This window comes from Salmo trutta, chromosome 7 (genome assembly GCF_901001165.1).
Source record: "Salmo trutta chromosome 7, fSalTru1.1, whole genome shotgun sequence".
Taxonomy (NCBI): Eukaryota; Metazoa; Chordata; class Actinopteri; order Salmoniformes; family Salmonidae; genus Salmo; species Salmo trutta.
In genome coordinates, this window is record NC_042963.1 from 56,513,336 (window position 1) to 56,529,249 (window position 15,914).

The window sequence follows — 15,914 nt, forward strand, 5'->3', positions numbered from 1 at the left end:
ATAAGAGGGTCATGAGGATAGGACAGGGTCATGAGGATAGAACAGGGTCATGAGGATAAGACAGGGTCATGAGGATAAGACAGGGTCATGAGGATAAGACAGGGTCATGAGGATAGGACAGGGTCATGAGGATAGGGCAGGGTCATGAGGATAGGACAGGGTCATGAGGATAAGAGGGTCATGAGGACAGGGCAGGGTCATGAGGACAGGGCAGGGTCATGAGGATAAGAGGGTCATGAGGATAGGACAGGGTCATGAGGATAAGACAGGGTCATGAGGATAGGACAGGGTCATGAGGATAAGACAGGGTCATGAGGATAGGACAGGGTCTTGAGGATAAGACAGGGTCATGAGGACAGGGCAGGGTCATGAGGATAAGACAGGGTCATGAGGATAGGACAGGGTCATGAGGACAAGACAGGGTCATGAGGACAGGGCAGGGTCATGAGGATAAGAGGGTCATGAGGATAGGACAGGGTCATGAGGATAAGACAGGGTCATGAGGACAGGGCAGGGTCATGAGGATAAGAGGGTCATGAGGATAGGACAGGGTCATGAGGATAGGACAGGGTCAAGAGGTTAAGACAGGGTCATGAGGATAGGACAGGGTCATAAGGATAGAACAGGGTCATAAGGACAGAACAGGGTCATGAGGATAGGACAGGGTCCTAAGGATAGGGCAGGGTCATGAGGATAGGACAGGGTCATGAGGATAGGACAGGGTCATGAGGATAGGACAGGGTCATGAGGATGGGACAGGGTCATGAGGATAAGACAGGGTCATGAGGATAGTTCAGGGTCATGAGGATAAGACAGGGTCATGAGGACAGGACAGGGTCATGAGGATAGGACAGGGTGATGAGGATAGGACAGGGTCATGAGGATAAGACAGGGTCATGAGGATAGGACAGGGTCATGAGGATAAGACAGGGTCATGAGGACAGGACACACACACACAAACCTGGCCCACCATACACAGGGCTGCATGGTCCACCCCATACAGACATGGTGCAGACACATACACACACACTGTTACACCCAATACAGAGGCATGGCTAGGCTGTCTGTACCCATATATTAACCCCTGGGCTGTGCTAGGACTGCCTGGCAAAATAGCCTCCTGACCTTACCAGGCACCACCCATCACATACTACTATCTACCATAGGGTATTATACTGCTACCATAGGGTATTATACTGCTACCATAGGGTATTATACTGCTACCATAGGGTATTATACTGCTACCATAGGGTATTATACTGCTACCATAGGGTATTATACTGCTACCATAGGGTATTATACTGCTACCATAGCGTATTATACTGCTACCATAGGGTATTATACTGCTACCATAGGGTAATATACTGCTACCATAGGGTATTATACTGCTACCATAGGGTAATATACTGCTACCATAGGGTATTATACTGCTACCATAGGGTATTATACTGCTACCATAGGGTATTATACTGCTACCATAGGGTATTATACTGCTACCATAGGGTAGTATATGGCTACCATTGTGTGTGTGTTTGTGTGTGTGTGTGTGTGTGTGTGTGTGTGTGTGTGTGTGTGTGTGTGTGTGTGTGTGTGTGTGTGTGTGTGTGCGTGCGCATGTGCGTGCGTGCGTGTGTTTGTGCGAGAGAGAGAGAGAGAGAGAGAGAGCTGTTATTGCGCCTAACCCTGACTGTATAATCACAGGTGAGAACAAAACAACTGTTTTTCATTTTTAATGAGGAACACATGAGTTCATATCTCCTTGTTTCCATGCCCAAGGTCCACAGCAGAAGGGTTTTAGATGCTTTGCAGAATGTGCATGTAACCGATGTGAAATGGCTAGTTAGTTAGCGGTGGTGTAACCGATGTGAAATGGCTAGCTAGTTAGCGGTGGTGTAACCGATGTGAAATGGCTAGCTAGTTAGCGGTGGTGTAACCGATGTGAAATGGCTAGCTAGTTAGCGGTGGTGTAACCGATGTGAAATGGCTAGCTAGTTAGCGGTGGTGTAACCGATGTGAAATGGCTAGCTAGTTAGCGGTGGTGTAACCGATGTGAAATGGCTAGCTAGTTAGCGGTGGTGTAACCGATGTGAAATGGCTAGCTAGTTAGCGGTGGTGTAACCGATGTGAAATGGCTAGCTAGTTAGCGGTGGTGTAACCGATGTGAAAGGGCTAGCTAGTTAGCGGTGGTGTAACCGATGTGAAATGGCTAGCTAGTTAGCGGTGGTGTAACCGATGTGAAATGGCTAGCTAGTTAGCGGTGGTGTAACCGATGTGAAATGGCTAGCTAGTTAGCGGTGGTGTAACCGATGTGAAATGGCTAGCTAGTTAGCGGTGGTGTAACCGATGTGAAATGGCTAGCTAGTTAGCGGTGGTGTAACCGATGTGAATTGGCTAGCTAGTTAGCGGTGGTGTAACCGATGTGAAATGGCTAGTTAGTTAGCGGTGGTGCGCGCTAATAGCGTTTCAATCGGGTGACGTCACTCGCTCTGAGACTTGAAGTAGGGTTTCCCCTTGCGTTGCAAGGGCCGCGGCTTTTGTGGCGCGATGGGTAATGATGCTTCGTGGGGTGTCAGTTGTTGATGTGTGCAGAGGGTCCCTGGTTCGAGCCCAGGTTGGGGCGAGGAGAGGGACGTTAGCTATACTGTTACATGCACGCAATACCTTCCACAAGTGTACTATTTCAACAGTATGTTGCAAAATAAAATCAAAATGTCCTAATTCTTCATATGATGCATGTCACTAAAAGTCCTAGTTAAAAGATCATGGAGGAGGAACGAAGTCAGGGTTGAACCGGTGTTTTACGACAGCTACGTCATTCTAACAGTTGGTGCACTATCTGACGTAAGACAATGGAGTAAAACAATGGCGTCACATATATCGTCACATATACAGTACCAGTCAAAAGTTTGGACATACCTACTCATTCAACTGTTTTTCTTAATTTTTCACTATTTTCGACATTGTAGAATAATAGTGAAGACATCAAAACTATGAAATAACACATATGGAATCACGTAGTAACCAAAAAAAGTGTTAAACAAATTCTTCAAAGTGACAGCTTTGCACACTCTTGGCATTCTCTCAACCAGCTTCATGAGGTAGTCACCTGGAATGCATTTCAATTAACAGGTGTGCCTTCTTAAAAGTTAATTTGTGGAATTTATTTCCTTCTTAATGCGTTTGAGCCAATCAGTTGTGTTGTGACAATGTAGGGGTGGTATACAGAAGATAGCCCTATTTGGTAAAAGACCAAGTCCATATTATGGCAAGAACAGCTCAAATAAGCAAAGAGAAACGACAGTCCATCATTACTTTAAGACATGAAGGTCAGTCAATACAGAATAAAAGTGTCTTCAAGTGCAGTTGCAAAACCCATCAAGTGCTATGATGAAACTGGCTCTCATGAGGACCGCTACAGGAAAGGAAGACCCAGAGTTACCTCTGCTGCAGAGGATAAGTTCATTACAGTTACCAGCCTCATGAGGACCACCACAGGAAAGGAAGACCCAGAGTTACCTCTGCTGCAGAGGATAAGTTCATTACAGTTACCAGCCTCAGAAATTGCAGCCCAAATAAATGCTTCACAGAGTTCAAGTAACAGACACATCTCAACATCAACTGTTCAGAGGAGACTGTGTGAATCAGGCCTTCGCGGTCGAATTGCTGCAAAGAAACCCGTACTAAAGGACTGTTGGAGCCGATGTGGACATATTTGTATAAAAGACAGAACAATCAGAGCTCCATGTACGTGTGTGTAAATATATTAAATATGAATGTATATGATGAAATATTAGGTACCTTTATGATTTATATTTACCTGATTGAGATATATTAATTTGTTGTTAGTTTAACTTAGTGTTTGCCCCCCCCCCCCCCAAAGCCCCCCCCCATTCATTGTACTGTGGTCAGTGTGTTTGTGATAGGATAAAGGCAGGAAGTTGGGCCTTCGGGGGGAGGGGAGACACATATATAAGTCAAGTAATCTATGATTTAAGTTGAATGAAGAATCATTTTTTTTGTTAGATATAAGAAGACACACTTTTTTGTTGCATCATATCCCTGGATCTCATTGAATGTTTTTTGCCGTTTGGAAACTTCGAATGTGGACTGTATGCGTCCGATAACAACCCCGCTTCAGGCTACAACCGCCGGGTCTTTGTGAGACGCAGAGTAGGTGAACGGATGATCTACGCATGTGTTGTTCCCACCGTGAAGCATGGAGGAGGAGGTGGTGTGATGGTGTGGGGGTGCTTTGATTTATTTAGAATTCAAGGCACACTTAACCAGCATGGCTACCACAGCATTCTGCAGCGATATGCCATCCCATCTGGTTTGAGCTTAGTGGGACTATCATTTGTTTTTCAACAGGACAAGGACCCAACACACCTCCAGGCTGTGTAAGGGCTATTTGACCAAGAAGGAGAGTGATGGAGTGCTGCATCTGATGACCTGGACCAGTCTGTGTTGAACCAGGGATGGGTTGGTGCTGTGGTCCAGCTACTGCTGCAGCACCAGTCTGTGGTGAACCAGGGATGGGTTGGGCCTGTGGTCCAGCACCAGTCTGTGGTGAACCAGGGATGGGTTGGGCCTGTGGTCCAGCACCAGTCTGTAGTGAACCAGGGATGGGTTGGGCCTGTGGTCCAGCACCAGTCTGTGGTGAACCAGGGATGGGTTGGGCCTGTGATCCAGCACCAGTCTGTGGTGAACCAGGGATGGGTTGGGCCTGTGGTCCAGCACCAGTCTGTGTTGAACCAGGGATGGGTTGGGCCTGTGATCCAGCACCAGTCTGTGGTGAACCAGGGATGGGCTGGGCCTGTGATCCAGCACCAGTCTGTGGTGAACCAGGGATGGGTTGGGCCTGTGGTCCAGCACCAGTCTGTGTTGAACCAGGGATGGGTTGGGCCTGTGATCCAGCACCAGTCTGTGGTGAACCAGGGATGGGTTGGGCCTGTGGTCCAGCACCAGTCTGTGGTGAACCAGGGATGGGTTGGGCCTGTGATCCAGCACCAGTCTGTGGTGAACCAGGGATGGGTTGGGCCTGTGGTCCAGCACCAGTCTGTGTTGAACCAGGGATGGGTTGGGCCTGTGATCCAGCACCAGTCTGTGGTGAACCAGGGATGGGTTGGGCCTGTGGTCCAGCCATCTGAAGCTCAGACTGAACACTCAGGCTCAAAACAAAAATACGGTTCAACAACCCCATCAGAGGCCCTCCATTTGTTTTCTTCATCACTCGTGAGTATTATGTCATCAAGATATATTTGTAGTTTTTATTTTTTTTTACATTGTATAACTGATGTGAAACGCTGTCTTCACAACAACAAAAAATACTTGTATCTGTGAATAAAGGGCATTACGTGCAGTTTCTACGTAGCGAACATGCTCAGTTGTTACCTATCTACACTGCCGTGCCAGTCGACTACATACAATAATGAGATGAAATAATACGCAAATGTTTTGGGTAGAAAAGTACACGTTTCTTGACTCAAAACCGATAGTACTTTGGCAAAAATAGCTAATTTAATAAAACAACCGATTTTCCACACATTGCAGATTTCTGAATCATGAATTCACTGACAACAGAGCAGAGCTAGGCTTGCGTCCAGCAATGTGATGAGTCACTTGACCTCTTTTCACAGCCGTTTCAGTACAGCACTAGAGGGACAGAAAGTAGGAGAGAGGACTAGTTTCAATGTATGAAATCACTTTTTGGGGAATTTTGGGTAAACTTCTCCTTTAACAATGGTGGAAAGTCATTTGGGTTGAACCTTTGAAATCCATGATGAGGAATATAGAGAATCAGGATAAAGCCAGCCACACAGGACCAGTAGCAGGAAGAGAACTCTCTGGCGCTGACACTCTCATTTCACATACAACAACTCCGTACTCCGACCAAGTCTGGCATCTAAAACATAGATAAGATAAGACAAGCAGCATCCAGATCTAATCTATGGCCTTCTGTCCCACCAAGGGGATAAATTAAGTAAGAACACATTATTGTACCTTCCAATATGTGACTAGCACAAAATGACCACTGGATACTCCAAATACACACTGACAACAATTACAGCAGGTAGTGATGTAGTATGTCAACACTCATACACTCATATACACACACAGAGATTATTAGGTATTTAACAGACAGCTGCAGGTTTGTGTAAAGACTGTAAAATGACACTAAACAAACACAACTTAATTAAATCTATCGAAACCGGAAAAACAAACACACACAAACACGCACACACACACACACACACACACACACACACACACACACACACACACACAAACAAACAAACACTCCTCCCGGGCAGCGAGCAGCAGTGACTCTGCCACTTCTTACCTCATTCAGCCCTGTTACAGTGGACATGTATTTAAAGCTCTGTCCAGGTTTAGGGAGAGGAGGGAAAGGGGGAGGTAGATCCCACCCCTCACACACACATGCACACAGGTGTAGGATCTTAATTTGATCATTCTTTTGTTGCAAAATTGTAGAGTATTTGAGTTTTAAAAAGGTTTCTAAAATGTGTAATTTCCCCTTTGAAATGTCCATAAAATTCTAATCCACATAATAATTCACATTTTCCTGCTGTAGCACACTGGCTCAAATTAAGATTCTACATCTGTACACGCACACACACACAGTCTTATAGACAACCTGAAGACCACTAAGGCCAAGACATCTAGCCACATCCTGGCCATAGAGGAGTGGTGGTGGGTTAAAGGGGTGGGGTGGTTAAAGGGGCGGGTTGTTTTAAGAGGTGGGGTGATTAAAGGGGCGGGGTGTTTTAAGGGGTGGGGTGGTTAAAGGGGCGGGGTGGTTAAAGGGGTGGGGTGGTTAAAGGGGCGGGGTGGTTAAAGGGGCGGGGTGGTTAAAGGGGTGGGGTGGTTAAAGGGGCGGGGTGGTTAAAGGGGTGGGGTGGTTAAAGGGGCGGGGTGGTTAAAGGGGTGGGGTGGTTAAAGGGGCGGGGTGGTTAAAGGGGGGGGGGTGGTTAAAGGGGTGGGGTGGTTAAAGGGGCGGGGTGTTTTAAGAGGTGGGGTGATTAAAGGGGTGGGGTGGTTAAAGGGGCGGGGTGGTTAAAGGGGTGGGGTGGTTAAAGGGGCGGGGTGGTTAAAGGGGCGGGGTGTTTAAAGGGGTGGGGTGGTTAAAGGGGTGGGGTGGTTAAAGGGGCGGGGTGGTTAAAGGGGTGGGGTGGTTAAAGGGGTGGGGTGGTTAAAGGGGGGGGGGTGGTTAAAGGGGCGGGGTGTTTAAAGGGGTGGGGTGATTAAAGGGGTGGGGTGGTTAAAAGGGGTGGGGTGGTTAAAGGGGCGGGGTGTTTAAAGGGGTGGGGTGGTTAAAGGGGCGGGGTGGTTAAAGGGGGGGGGGGGTTAAAAGGGGCGGGGTGATTAAAAGGGGTGGGGTGGTTAAAGGGGGGGGGGGTTAAAGGGGGGGGGGTGGTTAAAGGGGCGGGGTGGTTAAAGGGGCGGGGTGGTTAAAGGGGCGGGTGTAAGGGGGGTGGTTTAAAGGGGCTGGGGGGTTAAAAGGGGTGGGGTGGTTAAAGGGGCGGGGGTAAAGGGCGGGGTGTGTTAAAGGGGCGGGGTGTTTAAAGGGGTGGGGTGGTTAAAGGGGCGGGGTGATTAAAGGGGTGGGGTGGTTAAAGGGGTGGGGTGGTTAAAGGGGCGGGGTGTTTAAAGGGGTGGGGTGGTTAAAGGGGCGGGGTGTTTTAAGGGGCGGGGTGGTTAAAGGGGTGGGGTGGTTAAAGGGGCGGGGTGGTTAAAGGGGCGGGGTGGTTAAAGGCAGCGGGGTGGTTAAAGGGGCGGTGTGTTTTTATCCACTACTGTACACTGAAAGAGATAATCAGTGTTGCTATGACACTTCAGGAAGGGAAAGAAAGGAAGGAAGGACATTCATAAATGATGTCCCCAGAGACATCACGAAATTCACAACTTCCTGTTGCCGGGGAAGACCCAAACTAGTCAGGGAAACATGTTTTAAGTTTTATACCGTGGACTGGAAAATGTAACAAGTGAGTTGGAAAGTGTCATTAGACTATGGAAATAAACACATTTGCATGACCCAATAACATGCAAACTAGTCTAGCGCAGGAAGGAGAAGAAGAAGCTACCCAGCACTGAATGGACTTGTATTGGGGTATATGCACAATTATACACTACCCAGCACTGAATAGACTTGTATTGGGGTATATGCACAATTATACACTACCCAGCACTGAATAGACTTGTATTGGGGTATATGCACAATTATACACTACCCAGCACTGAATAGACTAGTATTGGGGTATATGCACAATTATACACTACCCAGCACTGAATAGACTTGTATTGGGGTATATGCACAATTATACACTACCCAGCACTGAATAGACTTGTATTGGGGTATATGCACAATTATACACTACCCAGCACTGAATAGACTTGTATTGGGGTATATGCACAATTATACACTACCCAGCACTGAATAGACTTGTATTGGGGTATATGCACAATTATACACTACCCAGCACTGAATAGACTTGTATTGGGGTATATGCACAATTATACACTACCCAGCACTGAATAGACTTGTATTGGGGTATATGCACAATTATACACTACCCAGCACTGAATGGACTTGTATTGGGGTATATGCACAATTATACACTACCCAGCACTGAATGGTGAACACCCCAGCAGATGTAACAGCTGTTTTAAGATCAAACTCAACCGTATTGGTCTTTTATATCATGTATTGTGTAAATCCCACTCAATCAATAATCAATCAACCAACCAACCTATCAAATAAATCCATATTCCCACTCAAGGTCCCAGTCTTGCAATTGATATTTCAATGATAGTGAAGTGTCTCCACATCCACAGTGTGATTTGAAGTGAGAACTGAACCCTTGCAGGAGAATGTGGTGTGTATGTCTGTGTGTGTGTGTGTGTGTGTGTGTGTGTGTGTGTGTGTGTGTCTGTGTGTGTATGTCTGTGTGTGTGTGTGCGTGTGCGTGCGTGTGTGTCTGTGTGTGTATGTGTCTGTGTGTGTTTACCTCTGAGGGGTCAGGCTGGGAGTGTGGATACTCGTCAAGGTCGATGTCACGGTGATGGTGGTGGTAGCCGTTGTTGTCCTCTGAAATGCATAGAGACAATCAATCAATCAATCAATCAATCAATCAATCAATTATTGTCCTAATTTGAGGGGGGGGGGGGGTTGTATTGGGGATACATTGACAGATACCTATTTAACTTGAGGTCAGTCAAGAAAATACAGACTTGCAATGGCAGATCTAACTTTTTATTTTAAGGACGAGATACTTTTTAAGGAAGAGATATTATGACATGATGGAAAATTACACCAGCCGTCGAGTAATCTCTGGGTTTTACCATCCACTGTGATAACGACAGCATTATTATATTAGAGCCACACACACACTGTGATAACGACAGCACTTCAGAGAAAGGTGACACAGACAGGTAGGTAGCAACGTTATGTACTGCATTGACCAAGGCATATGAACAGAGCAGCAGCCATAGGCTGAGAGTGTGTGTGTGTGTGTGTGTCTCTGAGCTCATAACAGCGTTGTTGACAGAGTAGAAGGCTGATGCTGTGGTCTATATATGTGTCGTAATGATGTCTGTGGTAGTGGGCCCCCCCCCCCCTCGTCTAACTGAACTATACAGTGCCCACTGACAAAGAAATGATCAGTCTATCATTTTAATGGTAGGTTTATTTGAACAGTGAGAGACAGAATAACAACAACAACAAAAAATCCAGAAAAACGCATTGGCTAGGTCTTCAGAAGCTGGACAGAAGGTGTCCGCCATTCAACTGAATTAGAGCAGAATTTTGGAGTGACAGTGTTTTTCAACCAATCACATTTTGAATTGTAATCACTACTGAGAGTTCAAAAGGAAGTAATCAGTGATGCAAGCAGTAGTTTCCCCATGCTACGTTAGTAATGCTAGCTAGTTTGTGTTGTAGTAGTGTGGCGCGGCTGCAGTAGCTGATGTCAACTTCTTCAAGATGGATGTTGTTGCTCATTTGTTAGAATCACTCTTTTTCAAGATTAACTTTCAAACTTCTTTAAAACTTCATTTACAAATGATCATTATCTACTGGCACTTTTTATTGTTGCATCTCGCTTGCTGTTAGCCATCTCCTTGAAAATAAAGACTGACACATTGTTGCATCTCGCTTGCTGTTAGCTATCTCTTAGAAAATAAAGACTGTGAAATATTGTTGCATCTCGCTTGCTGTTAGCTATCGTATACGATTTCATGGGGCCTACTGGAGGGAATGAGATGCTTATTCTTTAACATGATGTGATGCTGAGTGTGACTGCTGTCACCTGTCTATCAGCCGGTGTCTATGTGTTTGACCAAAACTGTCTCTCCTTCAGCATCATGGAGTGAGCGGGTATTAGAGTCTAAACTGTTTTTTGTTTTGTTTTTGTTTTGCTGGTCGCATTATTGAATCAAATCAAATGTATTTATGTAGCCCTTCTTACATCAGCTGATATCTCAAAGTGCTGTACAGAAACCCAGCCTAAAACCCCAAACAGCAAGCAATGCAGGTGTAGAAGCACGGTGGCTAGGAAAAACTCCCTAGAAAGGCCAAAACCAAGGAAGAAACCTAGAGAGGAACCAGGCTATGAGGGGTGGCCAGTCCTCTTCTGGCTGTGCGGGGTGGAGATTATAACAGAACATGGCCAAGATGTTCAAATGTTGTTCAATGTTCAAATTGAATGCTGTGTGTCATGTCACATGACGGGTTTCTGTCTCGGTGTGTACGGCAGCCCGAAGCGTAACAAGGCCTGTTCGATTCATTCATAATGTCATCAAAAAAGCATTGCTCCTCCTGCACTACAACTACAGTGGCCCGACTACAGACTATATCAAATGTCGGACGCATTAAGTGATGCTATGTTTTCTGTTATTTTCATGATTTTTTTTTTTAGTTTGATACAACGTATTGGAAGACTGTTTTTGGTTCCCTCTGAAAGCCTAGGTCCTAAGGTCAAGGTTCACCACTGGTGGAAACAGTTTGGATTGGATGGCTACTACTGCAGTGCTTCAGTAGTTGGTATTCTACCTGAAGATAATCTACTCAGCAACTCTTGGTAACACAACAAAAGTTTGCTTTAAAACTGTTGTTCTACTGAGCAAGCTGAGCTACAAAACACTTATTTTGCCACTGTAGGAAAGAGAAGGAATTGTGTTGTGTACTCTGACCTGTTGTTATGTCACAGTGAGTCTGGCATATCTACTTCTATGATTGCCTTTTACTCTGCAGCTGCTGGCAGACTCAGTGGAAGAGAGTGCTGAACCACTACTACAGTACTAACTCTGCTCTGCTGCACCAGATAGCTCTTTGTTCTCTATGACTGACTCTCTACTTAACAGGATGGACTTTCTATCCAGCCACTAAAACACCAGAGTACTGAGATAGAGTAGCTATCTCCTTTTTTGCCCAGAGCGGCTCAGAGCCCCAGACAGCCTCCGGACAGCCTCCCACAGAACGGTCTTTGTTCCCCACAGTGGATAGCTGATTACTGGGGGAAAAGCACAAGGACACTGGCCTCTTAAGACTCTCTGATTAACACAAGGATATGCCTGACTCCATAGAGCTTTCTATCGCTACGCATGACGCTCTACTCAACAGGCTCTTATAGACTCCTATAAAGGAGGAGGTAGTGGGTTATCTAGTATAGACTAACGATGGTAAATAGGCTCCTATAAAGGAGTGGGTAGTGGGTTATCTATAGACTAACGATGGTAAATAGGCTCCTATAAAGGAGTGGGTAGTGGGTTATCTATAGACTAACGATGGTAAATAGGCTCCTATAAAGGAGTGGGTAGTGGGTTATCTATAGACTAACGATGGTAAATAGGCTCCTATAAAGGAGGAGGTAGTGGGTTATCTATAGACTAACGATGGTAAATAGGCTCCTATAAAGGAGGAGGTAGTGGGTTATCTATAGACTAACGATGGTAAATAGGCTCCTATAAAGGAGTGGGTAGTGGGTTATCTATAGACTAACGATGGTAAATAGACTCCTATAAAGGAGTAGGAAGTGGGTTATCTAGTATAGACTAACGATGGTAAATAGACTCCTGTAAAGGAGTAGGTATCTATGGATTAGTGATGGTAAATATCAGTTCTTTATTACATGCAGAATTATCTACAGGGTAGTTATCCAACAATTCAAACGGGTTGATGAGTGGTGCTACAGGCCTCCTTTAAGACTCCATAATGTTTAATCTGTAGGTGCTACAGGCCTCCTTTAAGACTCCATAGTGTTTAATCTGTAGGTGCTACAGGCCTCCTTTAAGACTCCATAGTGTTTAATCTGTAGGTGCTACAGGTCTCCATAGTGTTTAATCTGTAGGTGCTACAGGCCTCCTTTAAGACTCCATAGTGTTTAATCTGTAGGTACTACAGGCCTCCTTTAAGACTCCATAGTGTTTAATCTGTAGGTGCTACAGGCCTCCTTTAAGACTTCATAGTGTTTAATCTGTAGGTGCTACAGGTCTCCATAGTGTTTAATCTGTAGGTGCTACAGGCCTCCTTTAAGACTCCATAGTGTTTAATCTGTAGGTGCTACAGGTCTCCATAGTGTTTAATCTGTAGGTACTACAGGCCTCCTTTAAGACTCCATAGTGTTTAATCTGTAGGTGCTACAGGCCTCCTTTAAGACTCCATAATGTTTCATCATTTGATGCTACAAAGCCAACATTGGTGTCATATGAAGCTTTACCGCTTGCTCTGTAATATGAGTAGTATTTTGATTTGAATAACATTTTATTTACATTAATTTATAATATACATTTTTCAATATATTGTTGAACATACACCGAACAAAAAATATAAAACGCAACATGCAAGTATAATGAATAGTGAACTACTTTTGACCAAAGCCCAAGCAGGGCTGGCATAATTACCGTGTAACTGATGGTTACGGATGAAGACTGTCATGAAAAACAAAATAACTGTCATAGCTGTAAAAAAAATCTATATACATTATATATATATATATAATTGTTTCTTTATTATTCGATTTTTTTTGTGGGACGAACAGCTGACTGAAGACTGGACGGCAGGGCATTGGTGTGGTTGAGTCCGACTCTGAACAACGTGATGAAACTTTGTCGCTGAAAAAAGCAAAGGAGTCTTTGGTTCCCTAGGACCTAGGCAACACCCCCCACAATGCAGCAGCAGCACACATAGAAATACCATGAATAGAATAGGCTGTGAACCTGTAACCCTGGTAATATGGCTGGTAAATATAATTAATAGAACTTCTACAGTAACTGCTACACTAGGGTTAGATCTTCTACAGTAACTACTGCACTAGGGTTAGAACTTCTACAGTAACTACTGCACTAGGGTTAGAACTTCTACAGTAACTACTGCACTACGGTTAGAACTTCTACAGTAACTACTACACTAGGGTTAGAACTTCTACAGTAACTACTGCACTAGGGTTAGATCTTCTACAGTAACTACTACACTAGGGTTAGAACTTCTACAGTAACTACTGCACTAGGGTTAGATCTTCTACAGTAACTACTACACTAGGGTTAGAACTTCTACAGTAACTACTGCACTAGGGTTAGATCTTCTACAGTAACTACTACACTAGGGTTAGATCTTCTACAGTAACTACTGCACTACGGTTAGGGTTAAGTGTTAGGTGCCATAGACCTGTCTCTGTTAGAACTTCTACAGTAACTGCTACACTAGGGTTAGATCTTCTACAGTAACTACTGCACTACGGTTAGGGTTAAGTGTTAGGTGCCATAGACCTGTCTCTCTGTTAGAACTTTTACAGTAACTGCTGCATTAGGGAACATGGTTAGAGACGGTCATCTAAAAAGAATGCTGGGGATTCGGGGGAACATTCAAAGTAATCCATCTCTTTTGATATAGAACCATAGATGGTAGACTATAAAACAGTTCTTTGCTCAGCTGTACTGCTATTTGTATTGTAGTCACACTAAGTCTAACGTAGGCAGAGTATTTCTCCCAGCTCAGAGAGAGAGCGACATTGAGGTAGGTCCCTCCCTGAATTCCCTCCTAGCAGTGACTGACCATTTCCACAAGCCGAGGCCAGCTGTCCTGACGGGAGGCTGGGGGCGGAAGGGCCTAGGCTGTGTGTCTGAGGGAGGGAGGTTAACACACAGAGAGAGAGAGAGAGAGAGAGAGAGAGAGAGAGAGAGAGAGAGAGACAGAGAGACAGAGAGACAGAGAGAGAGAGAGAGAGAGAGAGAGACAGACAGAGAGACAGAGAGAGAGAGAGAGAGAGAGAGAGAGAGAGACAGAGACAGAGAGACAGAGAGAGAGAGAGAGAGAGAGAGAGAGAGAGAGAGACAGACACACAGAGAGAGCGAGAGAGAGAGACACAGACACAGACACACAGAGAGAGAGAGAGACACAGACACAGACACAGAGAGAGAGAGAGAGAGAGACACACAGACACAGACACACAGAGAGAGAGAGAGAGAGAGAGAGAGAGACACAGACACAGAGAGAGAGAGAGAGAGACACAGACACAGACACAGAGAGAGAGAGAGAGAGAGAGACACAGACACAGAGAGAGAGAGAGAGACACAGACAGAGAGAGAGAGAGAGACACAGACAGAGAGAGAGAGAGAGAGAGAGAGAGAGAGAGAGAGAGAGAGTACTGACTAATATGTTCAATCTAAAGTGGAGTCCCAAGTCAGGCCATGAGGCAGAGACTATGAGGGTCAAAGGAGAAGTTAAATAAAGCAACACTTTACTCTCTGGACAAAAAAAAACGGATTTATCCATGACTATTGTCTTACTAAAACATAGACCTGTGGTCAATAAGGTTATTGATGGATTGAATAAACACCAGTAGGATGTGATATTGGTAGGTCACTTTAAGTATCCTGTACTGTATTTATTTTTAAATCAAATTGCTGAGATTATGAATGGGTCTACAGATCTTCAACTGATCTTCAACTATTCTTCTATAATTGTCATTTGACAAACCATATGGATTTGTGGTGACAAATGATGTTTTAGAAAATTGTTGTTGATTTTGACTAACTGAATATTGTCTGTGAGCTTATTATTTTTTCGTTAATAGCACAGCTCAATTGTTTACATGTGTAAACAAGTCATACAAACAATTCCTATTAATAATCATCCACCCGACCTCATATCTAAAGACAATTTATAGCCTATCATAATTGTATAATCCTGATGAAGTTGTAGCATAAACAAGCAACACAATCGAACATAAAGCGGTTCAAATGCGACGCATCATAAACGGTCAGACACAAGTAGCCGAATAATTTACCATCACAGGGAGAATCCGGGCTCATCTCTATCAAAGTCGCGTCTCCAATCTTTCCCGTTAGTCGACTCATGTCACTCATCTTGCCGAGCCCGTGCGGGTGGCCGGTCGGCCCGGTAAAAACAAGGAAGGTGGAACGGGTACAAGGGCACTCTGTTCGTCTCAGCCCACGCCCTTGGCTACGGACTCACTTTAAGAGGGAAATGTACCGCTACCTTCACACGACGAATATTGAAACTGTGCTCAAGATACATCACCAAGCCCACGACGTTCACTGAGGAGAAACCTCGTCATTAAAGGGGAGGGATTTGAATCCAAAACTCCTGTCGGCGAACTGCTGTTAAAGCGGATGGTTACATTATAGCCTAATGATGGGAGTATGATATTATTAGGCCGACTGTATAAAATAATCTCAATTGTCATGTTTTTTAAAGTGGCAAAAAAGTACATTTATATGACAGCATTTGCGATTTAATCTTCTTGGAAATGAATTGGAATTTACTTATTATATTCTATTCTAGACTATTCTATTCTAATGCACTGTATTCTGCAATAGGCTACTAAGGGAGGTGACATAGGCTGCGTTTACACAGGCAGCCCAATTCTGATCTTTTG

The 15,914-nt window shown here is 44.7% G+C and overlaps 1 protein-coding gene across 1 annotated transcript in view; it reads right to left on the reverse strand.

Moving 5' to 3' along the window:
• The window catches only part of LOC115196573 (anoctamin-5), a 57,281-nt gene extending 41,681 nt beyond the window's left edge, over positions 1-15,600 (reverse strand). The window contains exons 1-2 of the mRNA XM_029757414.1: positions 15,303-15,600; positions 9,027-9,106 (exon numbers count right to left, since the gene is read on the reverse strand). Of these exons, the coding sequence (XP_029613274.1) occupies positions 9,027-9,106; positions 15,303-15,381 (159 nt within the window). The 5' untranslated portion in view covers positions 15,382-15,600. The remainder of the gene's footprint in view (positions 1-9,026; positions 9,107-15,302) is intronic.
• Positions 15,601-15,914: the final 314 nt, after the last annotated feature.